This window comes from Sander vitreus, chromosome 2 (genome assembly GCF_031162955.1).
Source record: "Sander vitreus isolate 19-12246 chromosome 2, sanVit1, whole genome shotgun sequence".
Taxonomy (NCBI): Eukaryota; Metazoa; Chordata; class Actinopteri; order Perciformes; family Percidae; genus Sander; species Sander vitreus.
In genome coordinates this window covers 14,197,800-14,225,236 of record NC_135856.1, presented here as the reverse complement: position 1 = coordinate 14,225,236, position 27,437 = coordinate 14,197,800, and the positions used below count along the sequence as shown (strand labels likewise).

General features: G+C 40.7%; 1 protein-coding gene across 1 annotated transcript in view; it reads right to left on the bottom strand.

Moving 5' to 3' along the window:
• tusc3 (tumor suppressor candidate 3) overlaps positions 1 to 27,437 on the bottom strand; it is an 84,630-nt gene that overhangs the window by 32,503 nt on the left and 24,690 nt on the right. Inside the window, exons 2-6 of the mRNA XM_078279189.1 lie at positions 18,345 to 18,514; positions 13,498 to 13,615; positions 11,874 to 12,014; positions 9,999 to 10,139; positions 9,513 to 9,602 (exon numbers count right to left, since the gene is read on the bottom strand). Of these exons, the coding sequence (XP_078135315.1) occupies positions 9,513 to 9,602; positions 9,999 to 10,139; positions 11,874 to 12,014; positions 13,498 to 13,615; positions 18,345 to 18,514 (660 nt within the window). The remainder of the gene's footprint in view (positions 1 to 9,512; positions 9,603 to 9,998; positions 10,140 to 11,873; positions 12,015 to 13,497; positions 13,616 to 18,344; positions 18,515 to 27,437) is intronic.

Sequence of the window (27,437 nt, the reverse complement as noted above, 5' to 3'; positions counted from 1 at the left end):
CCACGACCAGGACGGAATCCGCATTGTTCCTCTTCAACCTGAGATTCGACTATCGACCGAACCCTCCTTTCCAGCACCTTGGAGTAGACTTTACCGGGAGGCTGAGAAGTGTGATACCCCTGTAATTGGCACACACCCTCTGGTCCCCCCTTTTTTAAAAAGGGGAACCACCACCCCGGTCTGCCACTCCTTAGGCACCGTCCCCAGACTTCCACGCAATGTTGAAGAGGCGTGTCAACCAAGACAACCCCTCCACACCCAGAGCTTTAAGCATTTCTGGACGGATCTCATCAATTCCTGGGGCTTTGCCACTGTGGAGTTGTTTAACTACCTCAGCAACCTCCACCAGGGAAATTGATGCCAATCCCCCCTCATCCTCCAGCTCTGCCTCTACCATAGACGGCGTATTAGTCGGATTTAGGAGTTCCTCAAAGTGCTCCTTCCACCGCCCCTATTACCTCCTCAGTTGAGGTCAACAGCACCCCATCCTTACTGTACACAGCTTGGATGGTTCCCCCGCTCCCCTCCTGAGGTGGCGAACGGTTTTCCAGAAGCACCTTGGTGCCGACCGAAAGTCCTCTCCATGTCTTCTCGAACTTCTCCCACACACGCTGCTTTGCCTCTTTCACGGCAGAGGCTGCAGCCCTTCGAGCCCTTCGGTACCTTGCAACTGCCTCCGGAGTCGTCTGGGATAACATATCCCGGAAAGACTCCTTCTTCAGTCGGACGGCTTCCCTGACCACCGGTGTCCACCACGGTGTTCGTGGGTTACCGCCCCTTGAGGCACCTAAGACCCTAAGACCACAGCTCCTCACCGCAGCTTCAGCAATGGAAACTTTGAACATTGTCCACTCGGGTTCAATGCCCCCAGCCTCCACAGGGATGCACGAAAAGCTCCGCCGGAGGTGTGAGTTGAAAGTCTGTCGGACAGGGGCCTCCTCCAGACGTTCCCAATTTACCCGCACTACCCGCTTGGGCTTACCAGGTCTGTCCAGAGTCTTCCCCCACCCCCCTGACCCAACTCACCACCAGATGGTGATCGGTTGACAGCTCCGCCCCTCTCTTCACCCGAGTGTCCAAAAACATATGGCCTCAGATCAGATGAAACGATTATAAAATCGATCATTGACCTTTGGCCTAGGGTGCTCTGGTACCAAGTACACTTATGAGCATCCCTATGTTCGAACATGGTGTTCAAGTTATAGACAATCCATGACTAGCACAGAAGTCCAACAACAAACAACCACTCTGGTTTAGATCAGGAGGCCGTTCCTCCCAATCACGCCTCTCCATGTGTCTCCATCATTACCCACGTGCGCGTTGAAGTCCCCCCAGCAGAACTATGGAGTCCCCAACTGGAGCCCCCATGCAGGACTCCACTCAAGGTCTCCAAGAAGGCCGAATACTCTGAACTCTTGTTTGGTGCATATGCACAAACAACAGTCAGAGTTTTCCCCCCACAACCCGCAGGCGTAGGGGAGGCGACCCTCTCGTCCCACCGGGTTAAACTCCAACGTAGCGGCGCTCAGCCGGGGGCTTGTGAGTATCCCCACACCCGCCCGGCGCCTCACACCCTGGGCAACTCCGGAGAAGAAAAGAGTCCAACCCCTATCCAGGAGTATGGTTCCAGAACCAAGACTGTGCGTAGAGGTAAGCCCCACCAGATCTAACCGGTAGCGCTCCACCTCCCGCACAAGTTCCGGCTCCTTCCCCCACAGAGAGCTGACATTCCACGTCCCCCAGAGCCAGCCTCTGCTGCCCGGGTCTGGTCCGTCGAGGCCCCCTGACCTTCACTGCCACCCATGTGGCAGCGCACCCGACCCCAGCGGTTCCTCCCACAGGTGGTGGGCCCATGGGATGGAGGGATGTCCGCCACGTAGCTTTTTCGGGCTGTGCCCGACCGGGCTCCGTGGCAAACACGGCCACCAGACGCTCGCTGACGCAGCCCTCCATCTGGGCCTGGCTCCAGACGGGGGCCCCGGGCTTCCTCCGGGCAGGGTCACTTCATCCCTTCCTCGATTTTTCATAGGATTTTTGAACCATTCTTTGTCTGGCCCCTCACCTGAGACCACTTTGCCTTGGGAGACCCTACCAGGAGCACACAGCTCCAGACAACACAGCCCTCAGGTTCATAGGGACTGAAAATGTTGAAAAAGATTAAAGTTGTATACAATAGAGTGGCCAAAAAAGCAATTTATTATTTTTTTAGATAATTTTTTGGGAATTTTAGGCCTTTATTTTGACAGGACAGCTGAAGACATGAAAGGGGAGAGAGAGGGGGAAGCAAAGGGCCACAGGTCAGAGCCAAACCTGCGGCCGCTCCGCCAAGGAGCAAACCTCCATACATGGGCGCCTGCTCCACCAACTGAGCCACCCGGGCTATTTTTGATGGCTTGTATTAGATATTAGATTTTTAATATTTCTTAGTTAAAAGAAGATATAGGGCAACAGAGCAATGATTTAATGTTTAACTAGATCTGAGAGAGCATATGGGAGGTGATTTATGCAGTACATCAGATGGACTATGGGCAGGTTTTACTAAACCCTTTATTTGAACAATATGGTAGTCTATTTTAGGGATTTCAGGTGATGCTTTAAAACCTCATTATCTACTCACTGTTTATGCAGTTCAATGTGTATGCAATTCTCCATGGAGAGTTCAGTTTAATTACACAAGTGTCAATTAAAGCCGTTTAAAACCTATTTTTTCTTTGTCTTTTTTTTTTTAAACCTGTCAATCAGTAAAATGAGGCGACTTCTCATTTTCTCAATAGACTAACTTTCATTTGTGTTTTATTTTTTTTCCACACAACGAAGGCTTGTGACTAAAAGAAATGCTGGCTCGTTCCACAGGCTGTCAAAATAAATCTGAGCAGGGAAAAAATAAACTTGCCAGTCTCTTGTTACCACTGCTGAATTTCCCTTAAGCAAGGCAGTTAACACCCACCAGCTCCAAGGAACCGTCCCAGGGGAAAAGAGTTTAAGTTGTACTGGGCATTTCCCAGGTGTGGTTGTGTACGAGAGAGAGTGAGTCAGACGTTTTGCTGTCTAATAGCTCGGTCACAACAGCATTGAAAACAGCAAAACCTTGCTGCGAAATCTATTTATTCCAATGGAATTGTTAGTGGATTCGCTCTAAAGCCCAGTTCAGACCAAAATTCACGACGAGAGAAGTTATAACTTGCATATTCTTGCAACACACCGGTCTGCAGCGTTCTAAAATGGTTTTTGTCTCGTTGCAAGTCTTTTGTCTGAACTGGACTAAGGGCAAAGTACATTTCACCGTAATTATGCAGACAACAGACAGATATCACCAGGTGACTATGGTCCAATTACAAGCACTGAGTAGGTGGATTGAACAAATCAATGATTGGATGTGCCACAAATTCCTTCAAAAAGACTAGATAAAACAACACTAATTGTCTTTGGATCCAAAGTAGAAAGATGCAGTACTCAGCTTAAATCTCTAATGTGAAAGACCACAAACCAGGTGTCTAGACTTTGACCACAAATATTGGTGCATTCATGGACTCAGACCTACAATTTGATAGCCACATTAAGACACTTACAAAAATCTCGTATTCCTTTTATTAAAGAAAAACAATCATTCATCATTATTTGATACATTTTCATTGTGCCCCTAAAGTTCTTTATGATCTCCTAAATTATTCACTGTGGGGAAAAAACGTACTATCAAGCCCTGCTTTGCAACCTGCTCTGTTGGATTAAAAACTGCTCCACAAAAGAGGAATGGTTTGCAGAGTCAATGGTAAAAATTCCTTTGAAATAAAGTTTGTGAAATTGCTGTCCCATTAGCTTGCTAAATGACAGTCAGCTAGCCTAGATAGCTTTTCTCTCTCTTCAGTAACTATTTATTTAAATATATACTGTGCAATCCTAAAAACAAAATGCCAAGGGGATTAAAAGGCCCAGTAAAGAGAAAGTATTGGAAAACTATTGTGACTGACTAGGGCTAACCTGGCTGGCTAGCGTGTTAGCTATTAACTTGCCAGCTAGCCCTGCGAGGAGACACTACATCACCAAACTTCTAGAACTAAATATTTCACGTGGATGAGTTTGCTGGTGTGACCAGGCCTCAAAGCTATACACTGCTTAACTATTGTATATAGGGTTTTCACCGACGTCACGTTCTGGGTGGTAACCTGGATGCGCGGCCATATTGGAGGCACTTGGTGTAAACAACTGAATGGAGTAATGGAGTATTGTGCACTTTGGATACTTTAATACTTTATGTCTAAACAACAGAAAAGCTCATCAAAACGCCTCCAAGATGCAAAGGCATGGAAGGACTTGGACCACAAAAAAGGCACGATATTTTGAGAAATTACAGTTTACTGGCGGTGCAGATCCCTACAAGTTGGCGCCCTCTTCTTGGATCCATGGCGACCCGGTGAGTCTTCCTTCAGTTGCATATCCCAATATAGTCAACTACCTGGTTTTCTCGCCGAGCCCATACACAGCGGAAGACCTTAAATCCTACAAAAGTTTGGAGGCTTATAACCAGATGGTGTGTGGATGGGTGAGGGAGATGCAGTACCAAATCATCAACGACCGTTGTGTTGTGAAGGCCAAAGTAAGTAATGCAATAACTTACTTTGTCGTCTTTAATCAACCTAACCTTAACTGTATGATATCATTGTGATACTCAAGGTGTAGCCAAGTGGCTCTCAATAGTTGTTGTTTTTTTTCCATTTCAAAGACCGAACAAGACAGATTTTTCCCTCGTACAAAGCTAATTAAGCCTATCAGCTCCACAAAACTCTCTCTTAGTATGGCTATGTTTACAAAGCAACATTCGCATGCAGCAGCTCGAGTGATGTGTTTTACGTCACCGCTAAGAAAGGACAACAGCAGCGTTCAGCTTTGGAGAGGAAGAGGACATAAAAATTACAAGATAATTACTTTTCTAAAAGAGTCCATCATGATTTTTAATCCTGTGTCCTCCTTGATTTGACAGGATAAAAGCTACTAGCAACTGTGTGGCGGAGGGGTGGGGGTGGTGCGCAATCACAGAAGGCGTGTGTCATGTGGAGGCGGCGACAGTTTTGTTGTCATTACTTAGAATTCCTCATGGGGGCGACAGAAACTACGCACTATAGCTATAAAACACATTCAGTTAAGACATTTTCAACTTTGAATTAATATTTCTATTTTTGTAACCATTTTTCTACCTTATTTTGTCTGTAAACCAATCTGCTTTCCTTTTCTCCTCCTTTCTCTTTCTCCTCCAGGACATGTTTAATATATGGTTCTTAATTACAGTTTTCTGCTAAAAACAATGGTTCCAATCATTTCGTGTGTGTATGCCTGTGGGTGTGAACATCTACTGTATGTGTGTGGAGACAGGGAGGGATGGTCAATGGCTACTGGTCTGAAAGAATATCCAGCCTACAGGATCATTTATTTCACTGCTTCACTACACTGTTCAATTATCTCAATACTGGCTCAAAACAGAGGAAAAACACACAAGCTTTCCCTCGCTCAATCTAATGCGTACACACACACACACACACACACACACACACACACACACACACACACACACACACACACACAGAGATGCCCTCTGCAAGTCAAAAGTCAACTATTTGCTATTATTTTCTTTTCTTGACTTTCTTAATTCTCTTTCAACCTCTCCTCCCTTCTCATGCAGCTCAAAAGCTGTTCAGCTGTGTGTGTGACTTTTGAATAGTTTTCTTTTTTTTGTGTACATGACTTGTGTGGGTTTGTGTTTGTGTGTGAGCAAAAATGAACTAGCAGTATTTTCTTGGCTGCACAGTGAGACGCTCACTACAATTTCATCTGCTTGGTCGTGCCATTCGTCAGTTGACAAATCCTTTCAATATAGTCTACCTGGCTTCGCTCGCTCATCATTTTAAAGGAATTACACTGTCTAGGGAGAGAGGGAGATAGAGGAGAGTGGGAGATTAGAGAGGGAAGTGAGAGGAAGTAACACGAAAAGAGGAGGGAAGTAGAACAGGAAAGATAAGGCAGGTATCTTTTCAATACCATCTGCCCAGTTCAAGCAATTCACTGTCAGAGGAAGGCGAGAGAGAAAGAGGGATTTAAAGCGAGCACAGAGGGGGAGGATGAAGGTGGAAAAGGTGTGACGGTAGAGAGGAAATAAGAGAGATGATGGCCATTTACACAAGACCTAATGAAGCTATCTCTGTATAGCTATTTTGGTTGAGTGGCTACAAAAAAGCTATCTGGCCTAGAAGCTGAAGAAAACGTGGTTGGGTTAAAGCATGTATGTCACTGAGGTTATCAATGAGGCTGTTGCTGTTAAAGAGGAATGATTAAGGTTAGGCTATGAGGCCTAGGAGGCTATTCCTGTATGGGGCTTAACAGGAAGTAATAACATAACAGAGCAAGCATTCAATAGGTTTGCATACTGTAATTTCACACAATAGGTTTGCATACACTCAGTGGTCCCTTTTTTAAGTATGCCTGTACAATCTAATGCAATCCAATACAACAGCCCTGCTGTAACATCTATCTTTATTAAGCTCATAATGTTCCGTTTATGGTGATATTTTTGGAAATGTATGTACGTATTGGATTGCAGTTGACTGTGTACCTAATAAAGTGGACATCAAGGGTCAATCATGGAAGTGGAACGTCAAGGATATAGACACAGCACATATTTAAAATGTAATATACATCTCTCTTGGTTTAATTTAATAAAAAAATAATTCAGCATTGTTAATATGTTTGCTAATAGTAGTCATGAAACTATATAATGTCACAGGTTTTTAGGTGTTTAGCTTTCCTGTTTTTTCTGCAAACAGCCTAGCAAGGCACAGGCGGCTGTGATACAATGAGCCTGGATCCACACTCTACGGACATATCTTCGTATTTCATCAGGTGAAAACCAGTCAAAGTCTAGACATGTAAATGGACTATCAAAGAGTGACACTTCGACTAATGTTATGATGAAAGATCAAGGTGGAAGTTCTCCCAAACTGTAAATACTGCCTTTAAAATAAGCTACATACAGTAATACATAGTGTTGCAAAAGTAATAACATCCAATTTGTTTAACTGCAGTCAAACATAATATAATTCAGTGAATGTCATGGCAGGTCCTTACCTTTTTTCCCTACATTTCCATTTTATCTCCAACTTGCCTACATTCCCTTGTATCAGGACAAATGTATTCAGTAAGTGTTTAGTAAGTATGTAGGCAGCTGATGATTATTAGTGAAGTTGGTAACGTCTGTTATTTTGACAATGCCATCAGTCATGGCATTCCTAGAAAATACTTCCAAGGTAGACAAAGGTATGTTTGCAGCTAGTCACTAAGATAACAAATCATCTTCCATTAAGAATACAGCATGCAGTGTTTTTTTATACAGATTATAGCAGAATTGTCTGAAGTAATGTGACAAATTTGTATCAGACTTTGGACTCTTATACTTGACTCTTTTAACTTGTTTTAGAAGCTGCCTTTGCAGTTTGCTAAAATCCCAAACTATAAAACCTAAACTTACTGGGTAGACTAGTAGTCTCCCACCTTCAACAGGGTAAACAGTGGGAAATCTGCCAGCTCTTCAGCCTTTGCATCTGAATCAGATGCCAGTGGCTACTGTTCCCCACAGTTAGGGAATACATGTATGTCTTTGTCTAAAATGCTGTTTCAACACTTCACTATGTCAGAAGCTTTAATGCTGCCCTCGTCGCTCTGCTAAGCTCATACAAAGCCAAGAACAAGAGAGGACAGAAGCAGCAGGCAGGTAGGGCTGTTTCAAACTAGCTGACTGCACTTCATTTTTATGAAGACTATAAGATGGTATGAGGACAGACAGAGATGTGAAAGAGAGAGGGAGAAGAGAGGGAACAGAAAAAAACAGAAAGCAGTAGGAGGGGAAAGGGGAATTAGAAGGGAAGAGAATTAATTGATGAGGAGAGAAGGACACAGTGAAAGTAGAAGTAAAGAACGGAGGAAGTAGAAAATGGAAAAGGGAGTCATTATAAATACATGAAGGGAGCTGAGACTGAAAAGAGATATATATATATATATATATATATATATATATATATATATATATATATATATATATATATATATATATAATAAAAGCCTCTTTTAATTTAAAAATATAATTAGTAAGTTATTATTTCTGTCTCCAACAATACTAGCATCTGTGCCTATAGATGCTTGTCCTGACAAAATAAAAGTGGTTAAGAAGCAAGAAGGTGGCGAAGAGAGCAGAGTGGAGAGATAGGAAAATAACAGGAGAAGAGAAAGATGGGGTGAAGACTGGGAGCTACAGTTGGGAGCTACACAGGATGAGGGTGTAACCTATTTGTTGTCAAACCGAGTGAAAAATGACAGAGAGCCAACAAAGCCTGATAAATGGAGTGCCTTTTACACAGAACAAGTGAGAGGGAGCCTACCATATGGAATCAAGGATGGGAGGGGGGAAGAGGGAATTTAGATGCTTTTTTTTTAATTTTATGAGAGTGTGTTGGTGTACTCCCCTATGTTGTGTATATTCTCTAGGAGTGGTGGCTACAAGGAATACCAATCCTTTTCAGTCTCTGCATGAGCTGAATTGACTTTTCTTACAATAAGACTGCTTCGTATACCTGGGGTGTACCTGTGACCCCATGCACCCCTCACCGTGGCAGGGTTTCTGTCCATGTTTGTGCAAATGCACGTCACGTACCAGATGGCATAATATTGGAGACATAGCCTTGTTTTTAAGGCAAATTTCCTCTCTACCTCTCGCTCTTCTATCCCTCGCTCACTCATCCCATCCCCTTCTCTCCCTCCTTCCTCATTTTCTCTCATATTGTTATTTCAATTTCACACTTGAATGAACAAACTTAAATGATGACTAGCAAAACTGTATCTGGAAATTCTGTGAGTGTGTGACTTTTAGGAAACATACTGGCAATATGTGGCAGCTGTCCGAAAAACAGAGTAACTGTATAAAACACACAAGGTGAGAAAAAAGAAAGAAAGAAACTCTCTCTGCCCCTCTAGTTCTCTTTGCCTGGTCCAAGATGACTCTAGTACGTCTCTAAGGTGCTATTAACACAGTATGACTGCTCCCAGCTGTCCAGTAAGACACACACTGCCCCAGCGGTGACCTGTTAGCAGGTGGTAATGATACAGAGCGCATCTTACTCAGGGCCAACAGCCTTACAGATGTTCCTATCATGGATCTAATACAGCCTTACTCACCACCCTGTAAAACATATCCATCTTAACTCTTACAGTATAGTTTTTTGCTAAAAACACAAACAATTGTAAAAAAATAAAAATAAAAATAAATGATTGTGAGCAAGGAAGAGGGAAGGATGACAACAACCAAAGAACAAGGAAAGGAGGAAAAAAGGGGAGGGTGAAAGGAGGGCTACAGAGAGATGGTAGGTTGGACAAAAGAACAAAAGTGGAAGATTAGAAAGAAGGAACGAGAGAAACAAATGGATAGATAGATGAATGCATGGTTACATAGACAGGAAATGCTTTTTGACTCCTACCACTTGTCCATTCTGGGGGTTTTTGTGGGCGTAGGGAGGACCTCTGATGTGATTCCACATCTGACCGGATGTCATCGCAAAAACTACACACTATCAGAGAGAGAGAGAGAGAGAGAGAGAGAGAGAGAGAGAGAGAGAGAGAGAGAGAGAGAGACAGACAGACAGACAGAGAGACAGGAGAGAGTGTGAATCATTGACATTAGCGTTGAAGTACTACTTTTATTATCATGGTTTTTAACTAAGTTTGTGTGAAATGTATCCTTCTTAACATATGACTGTGAGACATAAAAATTCATAAAAATAATGAGGCAAGATTATTTCACTTAATTTGTTTCCTGAACAGTTTCCCTTGGCACACAGTGTGTCCCCGGTTTGTGAAAGCGGACATTTTTGGGAGAGCATATATTGAACTTCTCACAGTGGATTTAAAGTTTCCCACCTAAAACCCAATGTATGTGTGTGTATAAATGTATCCATGTGTCATACCAGTGCAGCCATAGCCCATCCAGTCTTGTTGTATATGAATTCCAAGTTGTTTCTCCTCAGATACAGCAGACCTCCAACCAGTGACACTAACAGAGCCAAAGCAATAGTGCCTGAATAATTAGGAGGACGGAAGACACGAATCTGGACGGACAGAGAGAGAGAGAAAGAAGAGAGTGAGAGATGAAGAGTATATAACCTTCACAGTTTTTAGTTACTGTAAATATCACTGTGCAATTGTATACATGTATAAATACATTGATTGATTATCTCAATGCAGTGAATATTGTTAAATTACCATCTTGTATTCTTCCTTTTCTCAGTTTGAACCAAGAAATATGTTTTCTTGGCTTGAGCACAACTGAAAAGAAATAAGAAAATCTAATCTATTCAGCCACTAATTTTTTTATTTTTTAAAGATTTTCTTTGGGGCATTTTTAGGCCTTTCATTTCGATAGAACAGCTGAAGACATGGAAGGGGAGAGAGGGGGGAATGACATACAGCAAAGGGACGCAGGTCCGAGTCGAACCCGTGGCCACTGCATCGAGGAGTAAACCTCTATATGTGGGCGCGCTCTACCAACTGAGCTACCCAGGCGCCCATGCATTCATTTTCTATTTATGCTGTTCAGGGTTACACAGGGGTGGAACCTATAACATGTGTGTGTATGTATATATATATATATATATATATATATATATATATATACACACACACACACACACACAGTATCTCACAAAAGTGAGTACACCCCTCACATTTTAGTAAATATTTCATTATTATATCTTTTAATGGGACAACACTGAAGAAATTACACTTTGCTACAATGTAAAGTATTAAGTGTACCAAATATAGTATATATTATATATAATATAGTAAATGTGCTGTCCCCTCAAAATAACTCAACACACAGCCATTAATGTCTAAACCGCTGGCAACAAAAGTGAGTACACCCCTATGTTAAATTCCCATAGAGGCAGGCAGATTTTTATTTTTAAAGGCCAGTTATTTAATGGATCCAGGATACTATGCATCCTGATAAAGTTCCCTTGGCCTTTGGAATTAAAATAGCCCCACATCATCACATACCCTTCACCATACCTAGAGATTGACATGGGGTACTTTCCATAAAATCATCTCTCAATGCAAATCAAACCAGCTATTAGAACAAGCGACATAAAACTATGCGGACTGCCGGAGCTGTGCTGCAGTCAGTGGAAATACACACATTGACTTTAATGGAAACCTAATGACTCCGCCGCCGTTCCGGAGCGGATACGCAGCCGTTACCCAGCCGGTGGAAATTGGGGGTAAGGATGCCTGTAGAATTAACCTGTTTGGTGAAAAGTAAACTCTGGTGGGTTTGCCCATTTGGATTAGGTTAAAAGAGTACTCAACCAATTTATCATTGCACTGCTAAACCACGCAGCAGTACTCCCCAAGGCTTGTCAACAGACTTTGATGTGTAAACTCGGCAGAGTTCCTTTTAGGCTTAAGTAAAATCTGTCAATCAAATGCTGCTACAGACAACCCAACCCTACTGAGACTGCCTGAAAAGGTGGGTCTCTGACCACCTCTAAGCAGATTCTGCTGCAGTGAGTTTGTGGTGCAAAAGCGAAGCAAACTCTTCACAAGACTTTTTTTTATTTTTTGTATTTAATATTTTAGGACTCCAGCATCAATTGAATGCTTTTTTATTTAAAATTGGATACATTTTCCTTTTAGGTTAAACTATTCTTCAGGGGTCAATTTTAGTAATATTTTTGTATGTATACAGGAATTTTATTGGGGTTGTATGTACTGTACCAAATGTACATCTTTTTGCAAATGTGTGCAGGTTTCTTGTAAATGTGCGTGTATGAATGTGTATGTGGTACCTGAACATCTGTGCGGTCTGCAATCCACTTGGCCAGCTGCTCTGAAGCAAAGCCAATCCTTTGCAGGTCAAACGTATCAGCTCTCTTGGGCTTTCCCTTAGCCGGGAAATGCATGAAAGTTGGAGCGCTGTTCATGTTCAACTAGAGAGAAAGAATAAGATGAGGGTAGGGGGTCTCGAGGTAATGTCCTCTCTGACTTGCTTTTGTTTGCATTTCAATCAATGCTCAAACAACGGGCTCATTCTAGAAAGCTTTTTACTGCTTGTGCTTGAAATAATGTAAATCTATCTCTACACACACACACACACACACACACACACACACACACTTAAATAAAGACAACTGGAGGAACTTTAATTTCCTTCCTCTGTCTCATTCGCTTCATGTTTCACACCTATTTAACTCCAAATCTCCCTACAATTATCAACAACAATAACTGGTTTACTCTCTCCTGTTTTCCCCAAGACACCTGGAGAACAATGGAGAGGAGGGGAAAACCAAGGAAATGAGCACAGAAAAGGAAGACAGAAATGAGAGGAGAGTTATTATGCAGATTATGTATCTCTGTTAGCTTAGAGCTTTGTATTAGAGTAGCCACTCCTTTTTTAAGTGTTAAAAGGTGAATGATGGATTTGCAAACATAAGCATACATATTTGTGAGAACACGTCTGTCTAAACCTCCTGTAGACATCAACGTCACTGCACAGCAGAGCCTGTAATTTGTGTCCACTTGTCCACTAATAGAAGCCTTTTTGCTTGTATGCTTGCTTGTTTGTCCTTCCAAATAGGGTGTGCCCATGTGTGTGGATGTGTGCTATTTCAGTATTAATTGTATAACTCTGTCCATGTATGCATGTTCAGAGTTGTGTCTTTCTGTGAGCATATATTACTTTTTGTATGTGCACTTTTTGCATTTTCCTTGAATGTTTTCTGCAAGGTTATTTGCTTAGATAGCAAGTAGGATTTGAGAGAAGCAGAGATTGTGAAAGACTGTAGGCCATATGTGGCAGCAAACTGTCTTTGTCTAATACTAGTTTACCACAGTGGAAAGGTGGAGGGGGATTTGTAATGGGAGAGAGAAACCATTTGCATACTATGATATTAGCCCAGACTCTTTGCCCCACAATGGCACCTCCCTTTTACAGTGAGTTTTCTTTTCCTCTATTTTTCAGCCAGAGCAACCAACATAGGGGGTTTCACTACCCGTTTTCAGCAAGCAAATTTATCTTCAGCATTCTGCTAAGTATTATGATAAAAACATAAACCTATTCCAAAACAAAGTAAGTATTCGTAGGTGTCAAACATGTATTTCTGTCTTCTAGCTTTGACATTTAAACAAAACAAAAAAAAAGAAGCCAACTGATTTTAAACTCAAGCTACTGCAGTTGCAACAAGGGACAGTGGTGCTTTCTGTGGCTTTCACGCTACTGTGTGAATGTGTTTCATTAAAGTCATGCATTGGGTGATGATGAGGGACTCACATTATGTTAGAGAGGAAAAAGGGGTGTTATACACAAGCAGAGGGATGAGGAAGGGATGGAGGGAGAAAAAGAAAGAACACAAGGTGCAACTTTTGGATAAATAAAATTGGCATTGATAATACTCTACGTAAATAATTAGTTACCTGTTGGAATACATCAGCTCCCTCATCGTAGTCCACGACTGTGAAGAAGAGCTTGTTGGAAAATGCCGATGAGTAACGCCACGAGTTTGCCAGGACCTGGTACTCTTCATTGGCCTGCCTATAAGATGGCAATGAGACAGAGCGAAGGAATGAGAAACAAATATCAAGAGACACCAATGTTGTATTATGTTTTGCAAACCTAGAGGCAGGTAATGCAAGTAGACTAGAACCAATACTGTGGCAGCCGAAAGATAAAGTATTGTATAGTTGGTGTTTGTTAGTTTGTAGTTAGTGCTTAGTTAGCTTTTTTTCTCTATTTATTAACATGATCTTTTAATCCTATGGAAGGTAGTAATTTTGATTCTGACAAGCCACAGGCACAGGCACTGCCCAAGGGATGAAATTAATGCATTTATTCATGAAGAGACAAATAGGGGTATAAAAAAGGAGGACATTATCACCAGAAAAATCACAAATAGTGACCTCAAAAACAGAAGGTGGACAGAGATCGAAAAAGAGAGGAAGTAAGCAAAGGGCCAATGTGAAATAGATTGCGCTAGGCTAAAAAAAGATGCAAAGTCAGTAAATGGGGATGAGATGAAGGGAGTAAGAAAAGAAAACTGTACACCAGATCCTTGGCAGATTGTCTCTCTTCATCCCATAGTGGACTTCATGACATGTGAAAACACATTTTTATTTCTCTCTTCCCGAACCTCATTTAATTCAAACGTAGCTTAATTAAGGTGTTATTTTAACCAGCCATGGTTAATCCTGTCTATCACCTTATCCAGAATAAACACTAAAACGCCAAGAGGCAGTATATTATCGCACACTCTTCATTGTGTCTGACATCAGCTATATGTCTCTTTTCTTCTACTAAACTTCACTTTGACATTGTGTCCTATGTCAACAGCCTCTTGTGCTGGCTTTAATTAGTGTGAAATTGTCTGCCAGGATGTGTTATGTGTGGTGATGTTACATTGTTATCTTTGCAGCTAATGTTAGGATGGTTTCTTTGAAGTGTCTACCGTTTCAAAAAGTCAATGGCGATGAAGTTGAAACTCAGGCCAGCAGACTGTCAGGGGATTAGAGTGGTGCTCATCTCTGTCTGTAAACACCACTTTGCTGGAGCTGGTGTCACGTATGGTTTTAACTACCCCGAGAGTCCATGGTATTAGTGTTGATTTAGCTTTTCATAACTGTCCTAATGATACAATATTCTGTTTCCTTTTATTAAGAAATGTCATCGTATTGCAAAAAAATCCATTACATAAGTAAATAAAACAAAATTATAAAGAACATTGTAGTGAGAATGTAAGATTAAACCAATTTTTTTTGTGTCTTAGAGCAGTGAAGTAAACACATGATCTAAATGGTAGTATTTTAACTGAACATTACCCGATTATTTAAAAAGGACATGCAAGACGTGTAACTTTAAACATTACACTTTTAATTTTGAAACTTAATTTACAAGATGCCACATAAATTAACCAGCACAACAAGTTAGAGACTTGAATTATTTAAAACAATTACAAAAACCTTTTTAAGTTATTTATTTTTCAAAGTCTGGTAGTGAAAATTCTGCAAATTGCTGTGAACTACAACAATAACACTAAAGATAGTATGACATTTTGTTCAGAAATTATATATCTACACTATGTGTTGTAGGTATACTTTAAGCTGTTGTGTTTCTTGTCTGCATTTATTTGTGCTTTATTTCAAATAATTTTTTAGATTTGTTATTAATTTCCCTTTTGTTTTCATGTCCATCTGACAAAACAAAACAGAACTTAGAGGTGAATACAATTTCTCTGCTACAGTGAAGGATACAAAGGGACATATAAAAAAGTGAATCATTAAAAGGGAAAAGGAAAGAGTGCTTCCTTTTACATGATTACAACCACCCCCCTCCCCCCCCACAAAAGCAGCCAAGTCAACAATCTTAGATGTTACCTAGGTTTCTATCCCACAAAGCTAACTAGTTGCCTCTAACGTCTGTTTTGGAGCATCAGAGCACAACGCAGACATTTAAGTGGGACCGTAATCCGTGTTGCTATTTCGTCCGGTAGATACCGGGCACCGGTGCCTTATTGGCACCAGATTTTAACATGCGCCGTTAACGTGAACAGAAAATTGCGTTGCCTGTATCTTTTCACAACAAACGCGCATGTTTGGAAAGCGGTCGCACAACAGCTGAAATGGCTCCTTCATAGTATCCTTCAGCAAAGGAGGAATGTAGCACAATATGGATGTGAAAGCAGTTATAATTAGCCTATTTGACAATAACATTTGTTTTGTTAAAATCAACAAATAATCGTGATCAATATATTGATCAAAATAATCGTGATTATCATTTTGGCCATAATCGTGCAGCCCCACTCTTTAGTTAAGGAGAGGCCAGTTTTCTGAGATTCATCTAACATAATACTATTTCTGTTCTTGGATAGGGGTTAAGCCAGTGTTGTTCCCGAACTGTTGCACTGCCAATCACGTGTTGCAGCCCTGAATCACTTGACCATTTCTACGCCATAGTGCGTTGTGTAAAAACACTGGCCACCATTGATGTGCTTACAAATTGCCCAAATAAAATAACTGTGGTATGGAACCGAGACAAAGCTCAAGAGTGATGTGGGTGTGAGGACCTCAGTGATTAGCTGCCCATTTCACTGGCTGATAGTCCTTTTAACGCAGACACTCAGGTCACCATCTAACATCCATCTCTTCCTCTAACTCTTCCTCTCACTCTCTTTTTCTAATGATGTGATGCTATCGTGATGTTAATAAGGGAATGCCTGTGGAAATGGAAGGCAAGATAGAGGAAGAGACAGAAACAAACTGACAAAAAGAGTAAAAGAAGCAGACAGACGAAAAGGAATAAAAAATAAAAGGAATAAGGGTGAATGAGAGTGGGTTGACATTAATAAATGCATCATCAGGCAGTTTAATATAAATAAGTAGTCTAGGTTCTTGTTGAGAGGGAGAGAAATTGCTTCTGAGATAAATAGATAGCGTGTGAAAGAGTGTCTGGGTTGTGTTACTAGTGTGAAAATAATGTGTCCGTTATTCCACTCTTCAATAAAAAGATAATGTATGAAGAAAAAAATAGAAAGAAAGAGAGACACACACACACACACACACACACACACACACACAGAAATAGGGGGGATGCTGAGGGGTGCTGACATGAGTGATAAATAAGTTATCTAATCAAGTGACTGATGAAGTAGAAGAGTGACTGATTCGAGTAACAGTCAGGATGGAGAAGGTCAATGTTGATTTCATCAACCACCTGGACGTCCCCTAAGACACCAGGACATGGGTCAACTACCTAGTTTATAGTACAGACAAAAGGTGCTAGGCGGATTTACCATAGAGCATTAAGCAGTCATAAATTCCTTAAGACCAGACTTAAGGAATTGAATGCAATTTAATTGCATAAGGTATGCATGGTATATATACCATGCATACCAATGTGATAAATGTTAATTATGCACCATGACAATTCATTTTCAACACCTAAACAATGAGACATAAGCCTGCATTCTACATTAGTCTATTTCTTGATGAAGAAATAAATAACTCAAACCTGGGTTTATGAAATATTAGAATGAGACGTGATTTGTGGGAGAATGCAAGAAATCACTTATTCCTGAACATCAGACCAGCCACCGCATTTAGTTGCGACACTGTCCATTCACAGCTACAAAGCACTTTATGACAGGTGTAAATATGAATGTAAAACGAAAATCCACAGTAAAAATGCAATTAAAACAAAGTAAGCAATAAAAGTAAAACCAAAAACAATAGCTCTGACTGCAAGTCACATGACCCTGAGAAAAGCATTGCATTTTAATAAAGTTGGTTCCCTCTGTGTAGGCTGCATGCAATCCAAATAAGAGGTTCTGTACATTTAAACATGGTATGAGGTTAAGTGTAGTGTGCATATTATCAATATAAGTATATGACAATGTCTACAATAAACACACAAGTACATCTTAATAACAATTTTGTATTTACTACTATGTTAACGACTACCTATCATGCTGCAGTAGTCTTTTTAGTAGCCTATTTTTGGTTTCACAATGGTTTCATTTAGATCAGAGAGAAAACGGTGTACTTAATGTACTAATCTGGTATTTGACACCTGTATATATGTGATACTGGTTGTCTGGTTCTAATGATTTTACTGACCAATCTAAAGTAGCTTTCAGGACCACGGACAGCTCCAGAGTCATCTGTGTGCAGAGCTGTCCATGGTACTGAAAATACTGGGCTTGTCAGGCAGTTAACATTGTTCAATTCAAACGGGAACTCTTTTAAACTCTTTACTAATAATTCAAATCAAACTTCTACTCTTGTATTAGCATTTTGGGGTAATGCCTGACCCTTTTGCGTTGCACTACATGTACAATTCTACTGCAAACATGAAGCAAGTCTGGTTTAGTAAATAAAAATCAAATTTTTGGAATATCTCCTCATGCATTAAGTTCGCAAGTGTGTAAGTAGGTCTTGTTGGCCTTGTTCTGTGTAATTTATTCATACCCCTTTGGTAGTGTGGCTGGCTGGAGTCCCTTTGATCCAAATGTCAACGTGGCCCACAGGTTTTTGTTATATAATGCTGTTTTCAGCACTTCCTAAGGAGAGCAAGTCTATAAGTATATGTGAAAGGAGGGTATGTGAAATATCAGATGAGTTCTAGGACATTTGTGCTTGTGTGTGTGCGTGTATAGGTCTTGAGAGCTCACAGAACTTAAGTGAACTAAGTAAACTTGCAGAAGTACAGAGGAATGGATGTTAAGGTAGGAGCCATGCAAATTGTCGCCTACACTAGGTGCATAGGTGCATACCTGCAGACAGAACACTGTCTTTGAGGCTGCAGGGCAGTGAACATGACGATGACAGAGTAGTTCCTGGGTGGGGCCTTGACAAAGCGACGGAACTTGTCCCCGTTCATCCGGACGACCGAACGCCGGGAGGACCACTCCATCATCTGGTCAACCTTCTCTGATAGCAGATTCTGAACACAGAGACAAGGAAAAGGGCAGTGAGGACAATGCATCCCATTAGGATTCTCGGATTCAAACAGAAACATATGGCGTTTTTCCATTACATGGTACCTGCTCGACTCGCCTCGACTCACTGTGCGTCTGTTTTCCATTGCAGATTTTAGTACCGCCTCAGCGTGGCTGGTCGTTATATGCCGGCTCGACGCACACACCAGCGCACAAGTATAAACATCAGGCCACTTGAGCTTGTTTTACAGTTCTGTGGAGGCTCCACGCAGAGCTTTCACCATATACTATGTAAGTGGCCTGATGTTTATACTTGTGCGCTGGTGCGTGTGTCGAGCCGGCCATGTGTGTGTGTACGTAGGCTACGCCGAAAGCTCTGCCTGGAGCCTCCGCAGAACTGTAAAACAACGCAGGAAACTGCCGTGACCTAACGCGACACACACACACACAGAACGTGGAAGGTGTGTTGTTGTTGTTGTTGTTGTTGTTGCCACAGCCAGAAGACACATTTAGTTTCAAATGAAGCTGGAGGCAGCAAAAAAAAAAAACACAGCTGGCTAAACTATTTAAAAATAGTGGGTTTGTTCAGGACACCCCCGTCTGTTGCTTTCACGTCACCTTTTCGGCTCGCTTGGAACCTCGACTGAGGTGGTACTAAAAAAAGTACCTGTTAGCAGGTACCAGGTACTTTTTTTCGTAATGGAAAACCAAAAAAGGCGAGTAGAGTCGAGGCGAGCAGGTACCACGTAATGGAAAAGCGACTATTATTTCTGTGAGTCCAACAATGCTTAGCGACAGCAGATTCAAAATTCAAAATTAAGATTAAATGAAATGTAACTATCATTCTTTATTTAGTGGTGCCTATTATCTTCAATTCAATGTTCAATTTGGTTATTGTCAATTGTATTTGTATTGCACCTTTCATTACATGTGAACCCAAAGTGCTTTACATGAACTACAGCCTACACATTAAAATAAAGCATGGACAGAAATAAGAAACCACACACACACACTAATTAAACGACTGGTTGTGATGGACCTCAGGTTATATATAGACTATTAGCAGGATTCAATAAAAGAATGTTGGAAATTATTTCATTTTTTAAAATTCAACGAGCAATTTGCTGTATTTTAGTTTACTTTTGATGCTTTAAGTAGATCTTGTTATTCCAATACAATTGTAATGGAGTATTTTTATATTGTGGTATTTCTACTTTTACTACTTCTTTTTCCACTGTTCCTGTCTTATGGGGGGAACCTGTATTGAGAAGTTGCAAAGACATTCCTCTAAAATGACCCATTTGTATAATCACCTAATATAACCCAGCTTCCCCACAGAATATATACAAATCATTGGTTTGTCTTGCCTTAAACAGGCAATGCCTCTTAAATTCTATGGCATTCCAACTATTCAATGACCAGACAGGAGTCGTACTGTATATGATGGCTGCTTTGAAAGTCCAACACTGATCCATAGCAAGGTGCTGCTGGAGGCCAGTTACTAAATCTAAATTTCAATAGGTTTGACTCCAGAGACCCGTTTCAGAAAGCAGGTTTAGTGAAAACTCTGAGATTGTTAACCCTGAGATGAGGGAAACTCTTGCGTTTTCCATTTCAGAAAGAGAGGTTAATCAAACCTGAGAGAGAGGGGTAACTCCAGCCCGTTTCAGAAAGAGAGGTAACTTAACCTCAGAGTCAGTTACTATGGTAACGGAGTCTGTGAACCTGACCTGGTCGGGGGAAGGTTGTCTTCAAGAAACCTCGAGTTTCTCTCAGTCTCCTCCCTCTGACACAGCGCGCTTTCATTTCCTCATTCATTCATTCAGTCTGTATCAGGCGCATTTTAGTGCAGTTTGTTATCTGCATGAATAAAAAAAAATATTTGTTTATGTTAAGGCAGATTATAAAACGTTTTCTTCTCAAACATTTCATGTCCTTTTGTTGACAATCACGTTGATGAAAAAGCTGTATTACTTCACAGAGAGTTTACGTCGGGAGATGATATTGAGTCCCGACTAGATGGATTTTCATTTCCAGATAACCGATTTGAGAGGTACAGTCGATCAGATATGTAGATACCTTATCCGTCCTCATATCACTAACATCCACCATCGTGGACATGCTTTTACATCCCAGCAGATTCTTTGTGTCGCATTATGTTTTTTGCAAACGGCAGTTCTCTTTACAACATTGTTGATGTGGAGCGTATTAGTAAAGCCACTGTATGCAGAGCCGTCAGAAAAGTGTGCCTTGCTCTGAAACGGGTTTTTTTTAAACGTTTTTGTAGTGTTCCCTGGACACAAACCAGTGAGAGCCATTAAAAAGAATTAAATTATTATAAATGATATGTCTGTTAATAATCATGGTGCTGCAGGCTCAGAATGAGATTAGTAGTATCATACTTTTTCGCCCGCAGGATGGCACCTAAATGAAATTATAGGTGTAATACCATTCCATTTGTCACCAGTAATATAGACCTTTTTCACAGCAGACATTTTGACTTGTCATAGTAGGAAAAGCACAGCTGAAATTGATAACCTTAACGATGGCTCAATTCCATCAAGTGTCCCAGAAAGCTATTTCAGTGAGTCAGCATGTACAATACCAGGGCCTCTCCTAAGTGGAATGCAGCCATCATTCATGGTTTTGAATACACATGTGGAGTTTTTCCTCCTATGACATGTCAACATGTCTGCCGTGAAAAAGGTCTATTATAGGTTACCTGTGATTAAATATGAAATTAATACGCATTGACTCAAGCAGCAATTTTCTCCCACACCAATTCTCTCTCTTTTGCAGCAGCCGCTATGTTGCTTTTTCTCGCCGTTTGTGCACTAGAGATGTTCCGATACCGATACCAGTATCGGTATCAGCTCCGAGATCGGGAAGTGCTGGAGTTTATGCACCAATCCTATACCACGTAATAAAGCCCTAAATAAAAAATACGTTAAAGTAGTTTATGTTCTTTTTCCGTTATAACTGACTGTCAAACTGCATAATAAAAGAAAGTTCTGTGGCGTTCATGTTTCACAAAGAGTTTAACCTGAGCCAGACCGACAACAAAGAGAGAAATAATATCACATCCATACAGGGATAGTAGTATACACTTGTTAAAACATAATAAAATATATGACACACTGGTATCGGATCGGTACTCGGTATCGGCCGATACACAAGTTCAGGTATCAGAATCGGTATCGGGAAGCAAAAAATGGTATCGGACCATCTCTATTGTGCACATGAGTATTTCCGCCGACCAGTTTTTGTTTGTGGTTGTTGCCATGGTGAATCATAGTATCGTGGCTCCATTCATGCTGCCTTTTTATTGTGGTGGTGTACGCGCTTAGCTCTGAGTCAACCTACTCTGAGTTGATTGAACCAACTCAAATCAGCTGTTCTGAAACCAAAAACTCATTGTTTCCCATCTCAGGGTAAATCAACTCAGAGATCAGGATTAGACTTCCTGAAACGGACCCCTGGCCTGTTTTGACTAATGAGATCCAAACAATGAATCTGGAATACAACAAACCTAACCATTATTTACAGAATGACTTGGCAGTATAGGTGTGTGTGTGTCTGTCTATGTACACAGAAAAGCCACAGTTCTTGGTTGTGTTGTGTGTTTACTGTAGGAGTCTGCTGCTGATTAAATCCAGTCAGGTTTAGCTAAAAGGTCAGTGTTGGCACACAACACTAAAGGTGAACCACACACAGCATACATGCACACACAAACACAACAGTTAGTGTCTTGCAAGGTTTCTAAAGCTGAAATGCTTAACAGCAAACTCATTTGGGCACAGTAATGATTCTGTGACACAACCGTTAAAATTCAATCAATACCCATAGTTGGAACCAGAATGAATGAAGCAGGCATACTGGCCTGTAATAGTAATACAATTAGCCAATGGTATATGAATGAGTTTAAATGCCAAGGCATAATATTGGTGCATGTTCAAAAAGTTTTAAAATGTACTTCTTGATGAGTTTCTCTCTTGAATGACAAAATACTACTCTAAACATAAAAAGGACTGCTGGACAAGTAAAAATAGCTGTGCCCATTTTATTGTTTACTTCTAAATGTATTATTAAAAAGTATGGCCAACTGAGCAAGCTGAGTGTGCCGACTTTCTCAACAAGGGTACAACATGATTCATACTTCTCCCTCTGAGTTGCCAACCGATGCATGCAAGTCTCATTTGGACAGAGGGGCATTTGACACAGGGCTGAAGTATAGCAGAGAGGAGTTAAAAAATGTCTTCCCCCAATGCAATGAATTTACACCAGTTATAAAGGGCATTATGGTGGCAGCATCCTATAGGCCAATCTGTGTACAGTAACGTTCCATCTCTCCTTCTACCTAGTAGTTCACTAGTATTGGATCAAGTAGACAGTAGCTAAATAATTTAGCACTGCGTCTCACTTCAACTGATAATCGGGCACAAAATCTTTCGTTGACACACACACACACACACACACACACACACACACACACACACACCTTCAGACTCAAAGCAGAGCTGTGGACTAAATCTCTCAAGTAAACTGCCTGGAGACAAGATCGACAAAGACAAACAAAAAAGTGGAAGACATAAAGAACAGTGTGAGACAAAGAAAGAAAGACACACTGTACGTGTATGTACTGTGTTTCTGCTGTACGGTTTATTGACTTTAGACAATACACTCTCCAGCATTAATGGGCCATGTATAATGAGGGATGGGATTCACAAAGAAACACAGCACAAAGGAGTACAACACACAGACGCAAACACACAAATGGGTGTGCACGCCAAGAGAAGGTACAAAGTGCTTTTTGCACACCTTTGCTTTTTTGTCTTTAATTTATCTACCGAGCTTTTGCCCTAGTGCAGTCAGCCACAAAAGGAGAGTTGTCAGTCCTGGATGCCAATCATACTTGCAGTAATGAGGCACTGCCTTACTCATGTCACACACACACACACACACACACACACACACACACACACACACACACACACACGCGTAACTGTAAAAAGTGCTGTAAACATACAGAAGTACTACTTGTGGAGGAAATTGTAATAGATGATAAAGGTTGTGAAAAACAATGGCGGGCAGGGCAGCTGCAGAGAGAGAATACTTGCTATTATGTAATGCATATTTTAAATATAAGCTGTCGGTTGGGGGTGTCTTAAAATGGAAAGTCTTACCAACGCTGTTTGAAAAATATATCAGGAGCAATAAAGTTATTGAAACTATGAGCTATGAACTAGCCACTAAACACAAAATCATCCATCCAAGTTTGGGATTTTAATTTTGCATTAGGACCAGTGTTGTGGAAGTTACTTTTAAAAAGTAGTGTTTGCTCGTTACTTCTTAAAAAAGTAATCCTTTACTTAGTTACCCCCTATGGAAAGTAACTTTTTACTTTACTCGTTACTTTTACCTTACTTTTAAAAGCAGGCGTCTCTGGCAGACTGAAGTTAATTATACAAAAACTATCTTTGACCATAAAGCCAAGCTATGGTTTATCAGTGAGTGTGTGAACTACACCGCAGACTGGATTCTCTACTCACAGAGTGACGGCTGATTCATTATGAACGAGTCCAGCGCGGGTTGAATGCACATCAGCAGGTCACCGGCGTTACACGGTGTTAGTGTATATACTATGTAATGTCTGTATCGACTTGTACTGGTCGCGCAGCCACGATGGTCCGTGCATTGTCGTAGACACATGCAGCCTCTTTTCTGGAAATCCTTGCGTGTCCGTGCAACCGACACAAGTCCACAGCGGTCCCGTGTGTGTATGTATGAGGCCATCTGCACCGCGTCTATCTGTGAGGTTGTCAGCTTTGTGTCTGCCTGGCTCAGAGCGCCGTCCAGCAAAAAAGCCACGAAGCTTAAAAGTTAGCTTTGGCTGCTTCTCGCTTGCCATGATTGCTCTGCTACCAGCCTCTGTCACGTCCCGTGTGGAGCTTGTGAGCACGCAGCTGAGAAGGCAGTGTCGCTGTCAAATCTGTCCGTGGGAAAAGTAACGTTGCGCCTAATTGAAAAAGGAATTTTTTTCTTTTTTCAGTAGTAGCGCGTTACACTACTTTTTACCCGAAAAAGTAGTTACGTTACTGTAACACGTTACTTTGTAACACTGATTAGGACTGCTACATATTTCCAATATTTTATGCTAACACTTATTTGTAAGTGGAATAATGGTTCTACTGTAGAGTATGAGTAGTGCCATTGATACATATTTGACAGAAGCTGCAATACCAGCAATATTAGTAATAGGTATTACATGCGTATCTGAATAGTTGTTTGTTTGGAGTATGGTCTGGCATACACCGCTGGCAAAAGACCTGTCACTAATAATAATAATAATAATAATAATAATAATAGACTGTCTCAATAAAAGGTCTGGTTCACTTTTCGGTTAGAGGTAAACAGCCACTTTTTGAGAGTTCCGAGTAATCATTATTGTCTGCATCAAGACAAAATGATACCTATTTAAATACCATGTTAGACCTTCAAGTGACTCCCACACATCAGCGTTATAGCTCCCTACTTCACTCGAGCCACACACAAACATGTACAATACAACAGCCTAGGACCATTAACAGTTATTTTCTACTGCACTGATCACAAAGGGCACTAAAATGAATCACATCTAGGGTGTGTGTGTGTGTGTGTGTGTGTGTGTCTAAGATGCAATGGTGTGCAGAGATCCTGTTTTATCCATCTGATTTTCTGTTAGTCCTATGAATGACATAACATCTCTCTCTCTCTCACACACACACACACACACATTACAGGCCATGGGGTTTAGCAGCAGACTGCATCAGTAGCACTGAACTGTGCTCTAACTCTCTCTCTCTAGTTCCCCATTTCTATGGTGCTAAAACAGTCTCATAAGTATTTGCAACTTGTAAAACACAATTCACAAATGAATACAGAGTGATTTGTATTCGTAAATCTGTGTTGTGTCTGTGCCTCTACTTTGTGACTTGTGAAACACAAGTCACAAATGAATGCAGAGTGATTTGTATCCGCAAATGTGTATCTGTGTTCGTGTGTCTAATTTGTAACTCGTATTTCATCATTTGTAAATGAACTTAGTATTTTTCAATGTAAATATATGTGTAAATCTCCTATTTGTGTGGGTACTTTTGAGACAGTTTTTCCGCGCCGTTGTTGCCACTAAACAATTTGTCTCCAGTGACGATCCCAGCACTCTCCAGTAGATGGCGGTAATGCAACACTTATGGATGCAAACCGCTGTTAAACTACATAGAAGCCCATGAAGAAGTACATTTTGTAAATTTTTTCAGGGACGGTTGGCAGAAACTACTTGACGTTACTCCGGGTAAGTTGATATTATTAGGACTTTGTCGTCAAATAAATTACATTTACGTTTTCAGCATCATTGTTGCAGTGCATTTACAATTTGCTTTGTGTTGTTATGGCAGCAGTGACAGTTACTACTTTTTGGAGCGTTCACGTTCTTGTAGCCTACAGCTTGAACAGCGATGCTAACTTAGCTCGTTAAAGTCAGCCCTGTAACATGTGCTTTGCCTGGTTTTTGTATGGAATGGGCAGTATTGAATGTTATTAAGCACTCCTTAAACCTGTAGGCGAGCTAGTGAATATATTTGGTATCATTTGAAACTAGACTAAGAAACCCATTGATACCAACCATGTCATGCTTGTCTATAACAGGGATATATAAAATAAGGTTCAAAAGTCAAGCCATTTTCAAAGTAGTCTCTCTCACCTCAAGAAATCAGAATAAAACATATTTATCATGTTTTACACTGTAGCTGTTGCCATAACTACATATTTCTGTTGCAAGTTAAACTATAAAGAATAAAAATTCAACATTTGCTCGACATATTGTAACCATGTTTATTAGTACAGTAATTGCCATGCACCAGGTTAAATACATGCTTCTCCTGTAAGACAAAATGTATGTGCAGATGTACATCCTGATAAAAAAAAGATAGTTTAATCACTGAATCTGCCATGTTTTACAGATCTGACTGATCAGATGCTGTGCTGAACACCTGTTTGACGAAGTTTACCTGGACCCACAAGACTCTCCTCGCAGTACGAAGGTATTGTGGGACAGGTGCCATACTTCTGCCAAGCGATGGTCTGAAGACAACACAGCAGCATCAGGAAAGATTCAGTATCATTCATTGACTATGAATAAAGTGCTTTATTACTAAGTAGGGTTTGGTCATTTTAAAGTTTAGTAGTAAGGCTCCTTAAGTGTTATATATTTATTTTCACAAAGACTGTAATTGCACTGTTTATACAGGTGGTGGTCATGTAATGTAATGCATGTAGAAGGGTCAAACACTATAAAAATGTAATCCTTTAAGACAGTCAATAGTGACAGTAAGCAACACAAAACATTTGTTTAAAAGTTCAACTTTATTGTTTGACAGATGACAATATGAATAAAACAAAAGTATTTTGAAAGGGTATTAAATGTAACCTGCAGCTTGAAAAACATTTCACAGCATAGCTATGACAATAACGGACGAATAAAAACTGAAAATCTCTAAGTTATTTTGTGAAACAAGAGTCCCTTTCACACAGCCTGATCAATGTCTATGGACAGTACAGTCCACACTAGTTGTTGATACTTTAGTTACTGAGCAGTTGAGAAGTGACACCAGTCGAGCAATAAATTCCCCCTGATGGTTTCTCATACTGTGAGAGAGTCTGGTGGGTCCAAGTACACTTCATCAGTGGTCAGTCAGATCTGTAAAACACGGCAGATTCAGTTTTAGATTAAACTAGTCTATCATGTTTTATCACGGTGTACAACTGCACATACATTTAGTCTTGAATAAAGGAACAGCATGTACTGTATTTAACCCAGTGCTTGACAATTACTGTACTAATAAACATTTACAATATGTCAAGCAAATGTTAAATTTAAATTTATAGTTTAAC